This window comes from Culex quinquefasciatus, chromosome 2 (genome assembly GCF_015732765.1).
Source record: "Culex quinquefasciatus strain JHB chromosome 2, VPISU_Cqui_1.0_pri_paternal, whole genome shotgun sequence".
NCBI lineage: Eukaryota > Metazoa > Arthropoda > Insecta > Diptera > Culicidae > Culex > Culex quinquefasciatus.
In genome coordinates this window covers 160,987,279-161,003,829 of record NC_051862.1, presented here as the reverse complement: position 1 = coordinate 161,003,829, position 16,551 = coordinate 160,987,279, and the positions used below count along the sequence as shown (strand labels likewise).

Sequence of the window (16,551 nt, the reverse complement as noted above, 5' to 3'; positions counted from 1 at the left end):
TTGAAGCGAAAGAATACGTGGTTTTGTTTGATCTGCTTCCCGAATAGGATTGGGCAACCAAAGTCATTGTTCATCATTGTATACGCGGTCGGGTCTTCCGCGGTAACGAGATGAGCCCTTTTGTGTTGTTGGAGATTTAATTCAACCCTAAGATTGGTTTCCTTTTAAATAACGCGTTTCACACTAGCTAGAGCAAAGATAATCAGATCGGGCTGTAATTGGATTAACGCATTATGTAACGCAGCGGTTAGAATAGATTTCATTGGAAAAGGTCAAAATTATAATAAGGATATAAAAAAACATAACATTTTATAAAAGATAATAACTGAAGTCTGAAGTCTCCCGGGAATTCCCGGATTTCCCGAAAAAACATTTCCGTTTCCCGGGAAATTTGTAAATTTCAGGAATTCCCGAAATACAAGCATTTTCCTACCTTTTTGGCACCTATGTTTTGAAATTATACAAAAAATAATAATTGGAGAACCTGATGTTATTTTTTTTGCTCCATCTTCTGTTCATATTGAACTAATCAACTTGTCTATAAATTTCATGTCAAGGTTTAACTCAGATAATATTTATTTTCTGAAGCATTCACCACTAGGAATATTGTTTGCTTATATGTTTGACAACAAAACTTACACTGTTATGGAATAAACTATTATATTTTGACAACCATTTTTAATGTTTTTTTATAATATCATTTGAAAATAAGATATTTACATCTTCCGGCCAAGATCAACATTGAGATTTCTAACAAAACATTGTAATAACTGACGTGAGCAGTATAGACTCTTTGTTTACACTTCGGCTTCGGCCCTATTACAATGTTTTGCTAGATTTGTTTGACTTTTTTTAACCTTGAACATGTTGGATGGAAATTGAACTTTTAAATACCCGAAATTATTTTAATCTAATTGATTTATTAGGCAGAATACCATATAACTAAAATTATACCATAAAACCATGAAAAACAACTAAAAAACAACTTCGTATCATATGAAATATACCCAACGAATGCAACTAAATTTCAAAAATCCGCTCCAAATATTTGAAAACTTTGAGTTGTGTTTTCATGAAATAGTGTTTCAAGTTAAAAAGCGCTAGAAATTAGATTGTTAAGGCAGATTCAATGATTAATTATTTATTCACAAGTTGAATTTTTTGTTTTTTTTTTTAATTTTAACTTTATGGTCACTGAGACAAATTTATAAGCAATTCTATGGTTGTGGAGCATAGATTTTCACTGACAAAACACTTTGATTTAAAAAATCCTTTTCAACAAAAATACTAACAATAATTTCTTTCTTTTGGGACGATTTGAAAGACGGCATAAAAATGAGAAAGTTTATATATTTTCTCAAAGTTTGATTTTTTTATTTGACTGCAAGCCATTAATTGATCCTCACACTCATTTTGACCATTATAGTTGCTGTTCTATACAATTTCGTTGCAAAAGATTAAACAGAGACGGGATTAGAATAATTTTCGTTGCATTTCTAATTTCCCGGGAATTACCGGGATTTCCCGGGAAATTTGTTGAAAATTTCCCGTTTCCCGGGAATTTTGTAACACCGGGAAATTGGACGCTCTAGACAAGAAGAAATATTTGTTTAAATCAATGACCAAACAACCCCTTTGTAAAAAATGCATATATTTGGATTAAAATACAAACCATATTCTAATATTTTTAACTAAACATGTTTTAATGTATGACCTTGTATAAACAAAAGTTAAAACACGCAATGTTAACAACAACAAACACGTTTTAGGCATTGTCCCAAAGTTTGGTTGAATTTGGTTTTCGGAGTTCCAAGTTATAATTAAAAATGTGTACACTAGTCGGGCAGTTACATGTGACAAAACGTGCTCTGCCTAGTTTCCCTTTGGCTAGCTGTCGCACTTGCAGGGTGTGACAAGATAGCACGATCAGATCGCCACTTCTTTTTTTAAGGCCAAAAGCTGCACAAAATGACGTGCTTAACTAAATTTGGCCCAAAATGCACTCAGTAAACCCTCAAAACCACCAAAGAACAAGTTCACAACTTCTCGCCGAACACAAAACACTCCGGAACAATGCACCAGAGCGTACAGACACCGCACAGGAAGGAAAGAATAATTAAGTCGTAAACTTTCTCCGAAACACGCCAAAATCTTAAACAAGTTGAAAATGAAAAGTCCGAAAATGGCCCGATATGTACAACATCACTTTCCTCGGTGGATGGACCGTTGAGAGAGCGGATTTCCCGCTGGGCGGTTTGTGCATCAATTATGATTGTCTGGATGCTGAGAGAAATGTTCAACCTTCTAGCAGATTCGGAAGTGCGCTGCGTTGCGGTGATGAAGAGAGCGGCAGCAGCAGGGGATTGTTTATTTTCCTCCAAACTACAATGTCGATCGACCTGTTCGGTGGTTTCACTTTCCAGGTGAGAGAAAAATCTGGCAATAATTACGTTTGCTTTTTTTTTGGGTGGAGAAAATTATGATCAGCCTCCCCCGGAGTGAGGTGCATCCATGGCCACCCCAGTGGCACAGTGATCTGTTTTCTGTTATTAGCGATTCTTCATGGCCGTGGGAAGTTTTCCGAAAAGGGCCACAACCAATCTTATCGAGAGGAACTGGATATTCCGCTGGATGAAACGACGCCACGCGGCGTTGACCAATAATAAATCGAAATTGTCGGATATGGCCATAAATCAATCCGATTGGAACCGGGCGGTTCCCAAAAGTGAATCAGTCAACAGGATTCCGGGCAGAGTTTGTTGTCTCCCCCGGGCGTCGAAAATAAATCAATTAAACCCCGTAATTTGGCCTGAACGGTACCCCATTATTCGACATCAAGGTCAGAGCGTTAATAATCGCCCATTTCTCGTCAGACATCTTGTGTGGGAAAAAGCGCCCCAAGATTGACTCATTTCCTCGTTTTACAATCAAATCATGTACCTTTCAGCATATATGGCTACTAAAAATTCATTGTTTTGTCCGTCTGGGACCACCCACTTGTTAAACTACATGCCATTTTATTAAACCAATTCCGTTGCTTGATGCACGGAAAGATTCGTCAATTCATTTGAATCATTTGATTAATTTGAATCATTTGAATCATTTGAATCATTTGAATCATTTGAATCATTTGAATCATTTGAATCATTTGAATCATTTGAATCATTTGAATCATTTGAATCATTTGAATCATTTGAATCATTTGAATCATTTGAATCATTTGAATCATTTGAATCATTTGAATCATTTGAATCATTTGAATCATTTGAATCATTTGAATCATTTGAATCATTTGAATCATTTGAATCATTTGAATCATTTGAATCATTTGAATCATTTGAATCTTTTGAATCATTTGAACCATTAGAATCATTTGATTCATTTGATTTGTTTGATTCATTTGATTCATTTGATTAATTTGATTCATTTGATTCATTTGATTCATTTGATTCATTTGATTCATTTGAATCATTTGAATCATTTGAATCATTTGAATCATTTGAATCATTTGAATCATTTGAATCATTTGAATCATTTGAATCATTTGAATCATTTGAATCATTTGAATCATTTGAATCATTTGAATCTTTTGAATCATTTGAACCATTAGAATCATTTGATTCATTTGATTTGTTTGATTCATTTGATTCATTTGATTAATTTGATTCATTTGATTCATTTGATTCATTTGATTCATTTGAATCATTTGAATCATTTGAATCATTTGAATCATTTGAATCATTTGAATCATTTGAATCATTTGAATCATTTGAATCATTTGAATCATTTGAATCATTTGAATCATTTGAATCATTTGAATCATTTGAATCATTTGAATCATTTGAATCATTTGAATCATTTGAATCATTTGAATCATTTGAATCATTTGAATCATTTGAATCATTTGAATCATTTGAATCATTTGAATCATTTGAATCATTTGAATCATTTGAATCATTTGAATCATTTGAATCATTTGAATCATTTGAATCATTTGAATCATTTGAATCTTTTGAATCATTTGAACCATTAGAATCATTTGATTCATTTGATTTGTTTGATTCATTTGATTCATTTGATTAATTTGATTCATTTGATTCATTTGATTCATTTGATTCATTTGAATCATTTGAATCATTTGAATCATTTGAATCATTCGAATCATTTGAATCATTTGAATCATTTGAATCATTTGAATCATTTGAATCATTTGAATCATTTGAATCATTTGAATCATTTGAATCATTTTAATCATTTGAATCATTTGAATCATTTGAATCATTTGAATCATTTGAATCATTTGAATCATTTGAATCATTTGAATCATTTGAATCATTTGAATCATTTGAATCATTTGAATCATTTGAATCATTTGAATCATTTGAATCATTTGAATCATTTGAATCATTTGAATCATTTGAATCATTTGAATCATTTGAATCATTTGAATCATTTGAATCATTTGAATCATTTGAATCATTTGAATCATTTGAATCATTTGAATCATTTGAATCATTTGAACCATTAGAATCATTTGATTCATTTGATTTGTTTGATTCATTTGATTCATTTGATTAATTTGATTCATTTGATTCATTTGATTCATTTGATTCATTTGATTCATTTGAATCATTTGAATCATTTGAATCATTTGAATCATTTGAATCATTTGAATCATTTGAATCATTTGAATCATTTGAATCATTTGAATCATTTGAATCATTTGAATCATTTGAATCATTTGAATCATTTGAATCATTTGAATCATTTGAATCATTCGAATCATTTGAATCATTTGAATCATTTGAATCATTTGAATCATTTGAATCATTTGAATCATTTGAATCATTTGAATCATTTGAATCATTTGAATCATTTGAATCATTTGAATCATTGGAATCATTTGAATCATTTGAATCATTGGAACCATTGGAATCATTTGAATCATCTGAATCATTTGAATCATTTGAATCAGTTGAATCATTTGAATCATTTGAATCATTTGAATCATTTGAATCATTTGAGTTATTTAAGATACATTTTAATAATTTGATTAATTTGATTCATTTGACTCATCTGATGTTTTTTTCTATTTTTGCGATAAATATTCCTTCCGTGTTAAATTGAAAAATTACCGTTTCAAATGACACGCGAGTCAGTTCACGCGAAATTGCGGACAGTCCTTGAATCTTGACATGACCTGAGCTAAGTGGCAATTAGGCGGGCTTGGCTTGTTGGGGGTGGAATTGCTCACCGGAAGATGACCAAGTTGGTAGTGTGGACCTCCCAGTAACCTTCAGATGCGACGATCTGGATGCACCTTTGATTTGCGTCAGTGACAGTTTTTCGTTGAAATAAGGTGAGATTGATTTGAAATCCAATTAGTCCCCAAAAATGTATTATGTTACAATTTACCCAGAAATTGAAGTTATCCCAGATAACCTAAGGCAAGTCATGCCCCTTTGCGGTCTTTCCTACATGAAATTTCTCCACTCAAACCCACAATACGAAATCACCAATAAATTGAGATTAATAACCACTCCTTTCGTTACATCCCGACGTCGGTCCACATCACAAGAAGTCATTCCCAACCACACACTTGCAATCATCGCCGCCACACTTACCGCCAGTACGTGATCCAGTTCTTTGGTTTCGTGATGTGATTTGCTCCGACCCGTGCCGTCATCCCCATTACAATGATGATGATGGTGGTGGTGGTGATGATGGCCGAGCCGCGGGTAGTGGTAGTGCTGGTGATGCCGGTGATCTTCGTCCTCGCCGCCGTTCCCGTCCGCTCCCTCGTCCTCGTCGTACTCCTCATCCACGTGGTCAGCCACGACCGCCTCGTCCTCGTCCGTCACCGGTTCCTCGGAGTCGTGCTCGATGCCTTCATCGTCATTGTCTGGAATGGAAGGAAAATTTGTTGGATTTTTCGATTAACCTGTGAGTTGATTGAAATTTCAGCTGGAATACAGCAGGAACACCTGTGGTTGTGGGGACTTGAGATACGAATGAAGCCAATGCTTCTGCATCAATCAATATCCGAGAGAATTCTAGAGTTTGATAGCAGGTCGGCAAACGTAAAATTGCCATTTTAATACAAGTCCATTTCGTGCGATATGCAAATCAAAAACCTTGCTCTCAATTCCACCGGATTCAAAGACCTTTTCGCCCCCAAACGTCTCGTAGATCATTCCCGATGCCTTGAACGCGCAGTGCCTGAAAAGCCTGCATCTCACTCTGGTGCACCATACCTTGCAGGTCTAGACAGAATCAGCTTTTGATTCTACATGGGGAGATCGTCATGAAATCTCATTCCTCTAGGCTTCTTGTAGTTGATGTTTAAACAGATCTTGGATTCGCCCAATGCATGTAACTGTGAATGTTCAATAAATTATCCCTGCGTTAAATTTTACGTAGTAGGTCTGGCCATGCTTGTATTGTCTGATCAAAGAATGTCTGCCCTAGAATTTATTCTAGGATCCGCTCAAAGTAAGTGGTAATGGTCCAAAAGGACAAACATAAATTAACATGAAATTTCTCAAAATAACTTAAGTGTTGATAACTGACGAATGACAAAATGTAGGTAAGATTTTGAACTATCTAGTTAGATTTTGAATCAGCCTAGTACACAATTATGCATGATTTCATGTATCATATCGTACCCTAAAGAAACTCAATATGGGAAAAAACTCACCCGCCACAGTCAGTCATCGCAAAACTGACAGCTTTGGCCGCGTTGGGCTGCTGCTGCCGGTGCATGTGGACGGATACTTTGGGACCCCGCACTGACATTCCGTGACGGCGGCGCACAAGCGACTTGTCACGAAATCGAGCAGGTCTGCCGGCCTGATGTATGGGTGCGTGACGTGTGCCCTACGTGGCCCATTCATCTCGACGCAAGAGTTCCTGAAGTGTCAGACGATTAGCATAACCGACCCATATAGGAGGGCGAAACATTCAATAAATTCGTTACAAATTGTCTATCGTCACACCAAACCATTCCAGTCGGCAAAACGATTTTATCACCAAACACAATAAACACTGAAAATTACCCACTTAAGCCACTAATGCAATTAAAACAAGCTAGAGATAGCAATACTGGCTCGAAAGCCCGGGCTGCACCGCATGTCACGACGACGAGCCCCAGAATCGAAACTGCAGCGGAGCATGCAGTCATGTCACGATTAAAAGTTTGAATTATTGCCAGGTCGTGTGAGAAAAAATGTTGCACCAACTTGATACAGGTATGAATTGAGCTGGCTGACAGCACGGCACCCACGAGGGCCAGAACACGTTAAATGTGCATATGAGAAAGTGTTATTGCCGGAAAATGTGACACAAGATGGTGGAGGGGGTGGAAACAGTTCAACGTACTGAGTTAACGTGAAGTTTTGTTTTACCAAAAAAGAGCAGAATTTTAAATTTTATTTTATTTATTTTTTGCAACAACAAACTTTCCATTTTAGTCTTCACACAATTTTGCGGGCTGGTCATACACTGACATACTGTAGTTGTGTTGTACTGGCATGAATCAGTATCTGTACAAATCAAAATGATCTATGGATGAAAATTGCGTTTTTCAAAAATTATAGATTTTTAATTTTTGGTACGGATTTTTAATTGACCAGATTTGCTAGGCGGATTGATCCTAAAAAAAATATATTTGTTAACATTCCAACGCCCACACAAAAGTTGGAACGGTAACTTCAACTCAATTGTTCTCGGGCATTACTCAACCAATCGGGACGATTCTTCTTTCCAGTAATTTGTTAGGATGTCTAGATGATTCTAGAACTTTACAGAACTTAATTTGATCAAATCTGTAATTTTTGCGATCAAAAACATCGTTCCAACTTTTTTTTTCGCGTGTAAAAAAAAAAATCGCCAAAAATTCTGCGGAGGCAGTCATTTTGAAAAAAGGTGGAACGATGTTTTTGGTCGCAGAAATTACAGATTCCATCAAATCAAGTTCTGCAAAATTTTAGGATCATCTAGACATTCTTACAAATCACTGGAAACAAGAATCATCCCGATTGGTTGAGTAATGCTCGAGAACCAGCGAGTTGAAGTTACCGGTCCAACTTTTTTTGGAGGCTTGGGCGTCCGTGTAAGTTGGACGTGCGTTGGGCGTTCCAGTGTTAACAAATTTGTAGAAACCTTACCTTTAAAACCCTTTTTGAACTTTGTAAATCCGATTTGATTGTCAAAAGGTATTCCATTTTTGACACAACCATATTCAGACAGATTTTACAATGACATATATGAGGTTCAAGGTCAAATGAAGTTCGCATATCGTCGCCGTCGTGCTAACTTGTCGCACGTGCATTTTGGGCAAAATTGAGTTAAGAACGCCATTTTGTGCAGCTCTTAATGCCTCACCTTTTGACCTTCACAGAACCCCAAAATTCGATTTCTGAGACATTCAACGAAATCCGAAAAAAACTCCGTGCATTTTTGTCACTCTACATATGAAAGTAGTTTCAATCTTGTCGTGCTATCGTGTCACTCCCTGAAAATTGATGTAAGTGCGACAACTGGGCAAAGGAATTTCAGGTCAGAACGTGTTTGATGCACGTACAAGTTAGACTACCGTAAACATTTGTAAAATTGGTTAAAATTTTATAACTCGGGACTCCAACAACCAACTTCAACCAAACTTCGGGGCAATGCACATAATGGTAAGCCAAACAAAACGTGTTTGTTATTGTTTACATTGCGTGCATTCGTTTATGTTTATTCAAGGTCAATTCCCGAGCATGGGTAAATAACAAGGGAAATGCGTAATAATACCTTTCTCTGGTATCAATACCAAATTTTGGTATTCCTGGACCCTTCAAAAGGAGAATGGGCAAATTTGTATGGGAACTGGTCCAAGGATGTACACGAACGGGACCAACTTTTTTCGAAAGATCTCGCCGAGACATGAAAAAAAGTCTTCCGGACCAACTCTCTAAACCCCGGGGTTCAAAAGTTACAAGTTGTTGAAGTTTGAGCATTTTGGGTAAAAATGTACAAAAAATCGTATTTTTGCTAATTCTAAAATCATTTATGAAATCTCCATTTTATTATGGATTTTGCTCATCTTGACTTCATTCGACGCGTATCAGCAAAAACTATGAGTTCTAATATGTCTTAGCATGATTGAAACATGATTTCTCTTGTTTTTATACGTTTGAACCGTTTCTACAAGAGGCATCCCATAGAAAAAAGTTGAAACTTCAAGGTATTGAAACCGGATCCGACCCAGACTGCTTCAGTGAGTATGGAAGGCTTCAGTGTAATGTTGTAACAACTTATTGGGATGGTCTGAGTCATCCGAGAACTCCTTGGAGTTAAGACTGGCGAGTCTACCGCCGTAACAAGCAAGATGTCGGCGGTTTTTGACCACTGATCATACCCGCATGGCTTCAGTGAGTATGGTAGCCTACTATGCTGATGTGTTGGAGTGTCCTGGGTTCTCCTAGGAATCCCTGGAGTTAAGATCTGTGGAGCTACAGCCGTAACAAGCAAGAGGTCGACGGTGTTTGACCCCGGAACATACCCGCATAGCTTCAGTCAGTATAGTAGACTGCTTTCTTAATGTGTTAAGATGTCTTTGGTCATCCTAGGACTCCCTGGAGTTAAGATATTTGGGTCACTGTAACAAGAAAAAGGTCGACGATTTTTAACCGCGCATCATAACCGCAAAGATTCAGTGAGTATGGCAGACTGTATTGCTGTTATGTTGGAATGTTCTGGACCATTCCAGGGAGTCCTTGTAACAGCCGTAGACCTACAGATCATAACTCCAGGGAGTCCTAGGATGACTAAAGACATTAACAAAGCAGTCTACCATACTGACTGAAGCTATGCGGGTATGTTCCGGGGTCAAACACCGTCGACCTCTTGCTTGTTAAGGCTGTAGCTCCACAGATCATAACTCCAGGGAGTCCTTGGATGACCCAGGACATCCTAACACATTAGCAAAGTAGTCTACCACACTCACTGAAGCTATGCGGGTATGATCAGTGGTCAAAACCGCCGACATCTTGCTGTTACGGCGGTAGACTCACCGGTCTTAACTCCAAGGAGTTCTCGGATGACTCAGACCATCCCAATAAGTTGTTACAACATTGCACTGAAGCCTTTCATACTCACTGAAGCAGTCTGGGTCGGATCCGGTTTCAAAACCTTGAAGTTTCGACTTGTTTCTATGGGATGCCTCTTGCACAAACGGTTCAAACGGATAAAAACAAGTGAAATCATGTTTCAATCATGCTAAGATATATCAGAATTCATAGTTTTTGCTGATACGCGTCGAATGAAGTCAAAAAAATCGGAATCCATAATGAAACAGAGATTTTGTAAATGATTTTAGAAATAGCAAAAATCCGATTTTTGTATATTTTACTCAAAATGCTCAAACTTCAACAGCATGTAACTTTTGAACCCCGGGGTTTAGAGAGTTGGTCCAGAAGACTTTTTTTCATGTCTCGGCGAGATCTTTCGAAAAAAGTTGGTCCCGTTCGTGTACATCCTTGGACGAAATTCGCCCATTCTCCTTTGTCTTGAGGATTATGTTTTTTTTTCGATTTGTGTTTTTATTAGAATTTAGCAGTTCTGTTCCAGGATGTTACATTTGCAATTCAGAGATTTGGAGAACCTTTCAACTGAGATCAATTCATAAGCCTTTGCAGGGAGAGTACATATTTCTACGTTTAGATTTTGCTAGCTGAGTGCTCTTTTAGGGAAAATAAATTTTGAGAAAAAACCCTAGATCTATGTCTTGAGGATTATGCAAGAGCAAAATGTGGTATCATACCTATTTAAGGCATTGTTTTGATATTGCAAAATTGCAGAATTTGTCAATGGTCGAACACATATTGGTATTCTTTTGGTATTAAAGTGTTTTATCAAATTCCTCTGAAACTATGGGAAAATTTTGACCAATTTTGACAAAATAATTAATTTTGCGCTAAAATTATGTCTGAAAGCGAATGCTTTCATTCAAAAATCGGAAATTTCAAACTTGATTTTAAACATTTTTGATATACCCCCTACAGAAATGACTAGAAATTGTGGAACATTTTCTAAGTCAGGATGGCACATTTTGGTATTATTTTGGTATTAAAGTGTTTTATCAAATTCCTCTGAAACTATGGGAAAATTTTGACCAATTTGGACAAAATAATTAATTTTGCACTAAAATGATGTCTCAAAGCGAATGCTTTCATTGAAAACCGGAAATTTCAAACTTGATTTTAAACATTGTTGATATACCCCCTACAGAAATGACTTGAAATTGTGGAAAATTTTCTAAGTCAGGATGGCACATTTTGGTATTATTTTGGTATTGAAAGGTTTCATCAATTTTCTCTGAAACTACACTGAAATTAAAAAAAGTACCAAATTCCTAAATTCTAGGAATTTTGCCACTTTTCCTTATTTAGTAATCGGGTTTTTTGGATTACTTATTAAGGAAAGGAGGCAAAATTCCTAGAATTTAGGAATTTGGTACTTTTTTTTATTTCAGTTTATGGCATTTTTTACCAATTTGGACAAGATAATACATTTTGCGCTAAAATGACTTGAAAAAAAACCAAATACTTTGAAAACGAGTCAATCGAAAGATTATTGAATTTTGGTGAATTTCAATCCAGTTTTATTTTAATAACACTTATTTTTCAATCCTGTTATTTTTCAGAATCGTCAAGAACTTCATGCACAGGCCGTTCATCAATGACAAATGCATTCGGTGTGGTGAAGAATATCACTTAGAATAACATGGCATCATCAGGTGAGTAGATTTGGCTGTTGCATATGGATCTTTTCAACATCAACTTGGTATTGAAATGGTTCTATTTTGAGGTATTATTTTACCCTTGGAATAACATGGTTTGGTATTGTTGTGCCATTCCACATACAAGACTTTGGTATGATTTCATGGTATTTTACCATCTATTACTGGGCAACATTTTGGTCGCTGTTATTTGCTCAAGTAATACCAAAATTTGGTATTCCCGTGTTATTTACCCCTGCTCGGGTTAAAACGCGATTTTGGTTGTCGATATGAACGTCGATATGAAAGATTGTCTTTATAGTGGAATATCTGTTGTCAATCAAAACGGATTTACAAATTTCAAAAAGGGTTTGAAATGAAAGAGATTTCTCTACAAATCTGTTGAAACAAATATTTATAAAGATCGATCCACCTATAAGGCCAGGTTAGATATAAATCCGTGCAAAATTTCAAAAACCTTTAAATTTTGAAAAACGCAATTTTCACTGATAGACTATTTTAATTTATACAGATTCTGATTCAGGCCGGTGGAACACAACATTCTACGTAGAAATCTCCGATGGGATATCTCTGTTCATAATATTCTGCTTCAGCCACGCCGTGATGTGAGTATTCGAAAATCTTTAACTTGGTGTTCAGGACAAAGTTGAAAGTTATGATAAGGACTGTTCAGAAAAAGAGGCAAACGAAAAAAAATCTGATCAAGAGTTAAATTCACTTCAAAAGAAGAATTCCAAAGTTACATATATTTTGGTATTCCAGATTTTTTTATATCTTTAGCGGACGAAAAAGGTATATTTTGCGCTAGAGTTTAGGATAGTGAAAATCTTGGATTGAATGATATTTTTTGCAAAAAAAAAAAAAAATAGCGTGCTCTTACAAATTACATTAAATTTCCAATCAAAACTACTTGACAAATTGCTTCACAAAGTGCAACGTTTTAAGATATATGAATTTTTTGGTTGATATTTTCGAAAAAAAGAGCTGAACAAAATTTTTCCAAGGGAAATTGTTAAGACTTTATTGATCGGACTACTGTTTGTTGAGATATAGCCTCCTCAACTTTAAATATTGTGAACAGTGGCGATGGTTTTCTCAGTGTCACCAGATTAGTCCCTATTTTTCAATTTCTTGCCATTTTTTTAATCCATTTCCAAATTTCAAAATGATTTTAAATTTGCAAATTCGTAATTTAAAAAATTCTTTCCAATAAACCAAAAAGTTTTAAAACGTTCAAGTCAAGCTTAACATTTCGATGCCCGTGTGTTTTATCTAGATAGCAATCCCAGCAACTAAGTACAAGCAAGCATACATTTAAGCTCTTTTTGGAAATTTTGAAAAAAAATTGAATTGATTTTTCAAAAGAGTTGAAAATTTTACATAATCTTCATTGTTTTACTTTGAAAATCAAACCAATAGTTGCCAAGATATCTAATTAGCGGACATTGTAAAAAATCCACTATTCAGAAAATTAAAACTTTAAATAAAAATTTCTGAAACCAGCTGTCCGATCAACAAAGTCTAAAAAGGAAAATGGTAGGAAATTGAGCACACAAATCTTTTTTCATTTTAAAATGCAAATCTAATTATAAATAAGTTTTTTCGATGGGATACCAACTTCCAAAGCAAAGATTTTTTTAACAGTCAAAACCCGAAGCCTGCAAAATGCGTTACAGTAAATTTTCGCAGGCTTGGGAAATATGCAAAATAGCACCAAACTTCAATGTTCTATAGTGTTTTGGAATCGTCAGAATGTCTACTTTAAGGAAAAAATATGCAAATTAGTGGATTTTTGGGCGGGGCTCGGGGGGGAGGGGGTGAACGAAAAAATATCCGAGCAAAATGCGTTACAGTAAATTTGTAAAATTTATATCTTATGCAAAACATGACCAAAACTCAAAGTTTTATAGTGCTTTGGAAAGGTCTACACATGAACTTTATGTTAAAAATATAAAAAGACTACGTTTTCCATAAAGTTTTACTAAAAAAGTTAAGTAAACATTTATTGTTCCATATACTAATATCAGTAAGAGAGTAAAAACATGACTTTTCATTAGAAACATAATCATGCGACATATCTAACTTCTCCAAATTTCATGAATAGTCATTCTGCAACAAAATTGAACCGATTCAGCTGAACCGGTTCACCCAACCGGTTCAATAGTTGTACCGGTTGAACATTTCTGGCACAAAATGTATCATGCGACATGTCTAACTCTTTCAAATTGCCTGAAAAGTCATTCTGTAGCAAAATTGAACCGATTCAGCTGAACCGGTTCACCCAACCGGTTCAATAGTTGTACCGGTTGAACATTTCTGGCACAAAATGTATCATGCGACATGTCTAACTCTTTCAAATTGCCTGAAAAGTCATTATGTAGCAAAATTGAACCGATTCAGCTGAACATGTTCATCCAACCGGTTCGATAGTTGTACCGGTTGAACATTTCTGGAACAAAATGTAGCATGTGACATGTCTAACTCTTTCAAATTGCCTGAAAAGTCATTCTGTAACAAAATTGAACCGATTCAACTGAACCGGTTCACCCAACCGGATCAATAGTTGTACCGGTTAAACTTTTTTGGCACAAAATGTATTATGTGACATGTCTAACTCTTTCAAATTGCCTGAAAAGTCATTCTGTAACAAAATTGAACCGATTCAGTTTAACCGGTTCACCCAACCGGTTCAATAGTTTTACCGGTTGAACATTTCTGGCACAAAATGAATCATGTGACATGTCTAACTCTTTCAAATTGCCTGAAAAGTCATTCTGTAACAAAATTGAACCGATTCAGCAGAACCGGTTCGATAGTTGTACCGGTTGAACATTTCTGGCACAAAATGTAGCATGCGACATATCTAACTCTTTCAAATTGACTGAAAAGTCATTCTGTAACAAAATTGAACCGATTCAGCTGAACCGGTTCATCAAATCTAATTTAAAGAATTTAAAAAAAATCAAGAATTTAAAGAATTCAAAGAATTTAAAGATTTTAAAGAATTTAAAGAATTTAAAGAATTCAAAGAATTTAAAGAATTTAAAGAATTTAAGGAATTTAAAAAATTTAAAGAATTTAAAGAATTTAAAGAATTTAAAGAATTTAAAGAATTTAAAGAATTTAAAGAATTTAAAGAATTTAAAGAATTTAAAGAATTTAAAGAATTTAAAGAATTTAAAGAATTTAAAGAATTTAAAGAATTTAAAGAATTTAAAGAATTTAAAGAATTTAAAGAATTTAAAGAATTTAAAGAATTTAAAGAATTTAAAGAATTTAAAGAATTTAAAGAATTTAAAGAATTTAAAGAATTTTGAGAATTTAAAGAATTTAAAGAATTTAAAGAATTTAAAGAATTTAAAGAATTTAAAGAATTTAAAGAATTTAAAGAATTTAAAGAATTTAAAGAATTTAAAGAATTTAAAGAATTTAAAGAATTTAAAGAATTTAAAGAATTTAAAGAATTTAAAGAATTTAAAGAATTTAAAGAATTTAAAGAATTTAAAGAATTTAAAGAATTTAAAGAATTTAAAGAATTTAAAGAATTTAAAAAATTTAAAGAATTTAAAGAATTTAAAGAATTTAAAGAATTTAAAGAATTTCAAGAATTTAATGAATTTAAAGAATTTAAAGAATTTAAAGAATTTAAAGAATTTTAAGAATTTAAAGAATTTAAAGAATTTAAAGAATTTAAAGAATTTAAAGAATTTGAAAAAAATTAAGAATTTTAAGAATTTTCAAGAATTTTAAGAATTTTAAGAATTTTAAGAATTTTAAGAATTTTAAAATTTTAAAATTTTAAGAATTTTAAAATTTTAAAATTTTAAAATTTTAAAATTTTAAAATTTTAAAATTTTAAAATTTTAAAATTTTAAAATTTTAAAATTTTAAAATTTTAAAATTTTAAGAATTTTAAGAATTTTAAAATTTTAAGAATTTTAAAATTTTAGGAATTTTAAAATTTTAAAATTTTAAAATTTTAAAATTTTAAGAATTTTAAGAATTTTAAGAATTTTAAAATTTTAAAATTTTAAGAATTTTAAAATTTTAAAATTTTAAAATTTTAAGAATTTTAAAATTTTAAGAATTTTAAAATTTTAAAATTTTAAAATTTTAAGAATTTTAAAATTTTAAGAATTTTAAAATTTTAAGAATTTTAAATTTTAAAATTTTAAAATTTTAAAATTTTAAAATTTTAAGAATTTTAAGAATTTTAAAATTTTAAAATTTTAAAATTTTAAGAATTTTAAGAATTTTAAAATTTTAAATTTTAAGAAAGAATTTAAAGAATTTAAAGAATTTAAAGAATTTAAAGAATTTAAAGAATTTAAAAATTTAAAGAATTTAAAGAATTTAAAGAATTTAAAGAATTTAAAGAATTTAAAGAATTTAAAGAATTTAAAGAATTTAAAGAATTTTAAAATTTTAAGAATTTAAATAATTTTAAAATTTTAAAATTCTAAAATTTTAAAATTTTAAAATTTTAAAATTTTAAAATTTTAAAATTTTAAGAATTTTAAAATTTTAAGAATTTTAAAATTTTAAGAATTTTAAAATTTTAAGAATTTTAAAATTTTAAAATTTTAAAATTTTAAAATTTTAAATTTTAAGAATTTTAAAATTTTAAAATTTTAAAATTTTAAAAATTTAAAATTTTAAAATTTTAAAATTTTAAAATTTTAAGAATTTTAAGAATTTTAAAATTTTAAAATTTTAAAATTTTAAAATTTTAAGAATTTTAAGAATTTTAAAATTTTAAAATTTTAAAA

At 32.5% G+C, this 16,551-nt stretch overlaps 1 protein-coding gene across 10 annotated transcripts in view; it reads right to left on the bottom strand.

Annotated features, from left to right (window-relative positions):
• Positions 1–16,551, bottom strand: part of LOC6043724 (protein spire) — a 340,317-nt gene that overhangs the window by 172,674 nt on the left and 151,092 nt on the right. For all 10 annotated transcript variants that reach the window (XM_038255292.1, XM_038255293.1, XM_038255296.1 and 7 more), the window contains one exon: positions 5,625–5,902. In XM_038255292.1, coding sequence (XP_038111220.1) covers positions 5,625–5,902 — 278 coding nt within the window. The remainder of the gene's footprint in view (positions 1–5,624; positions 5,903–16,551) is intronic.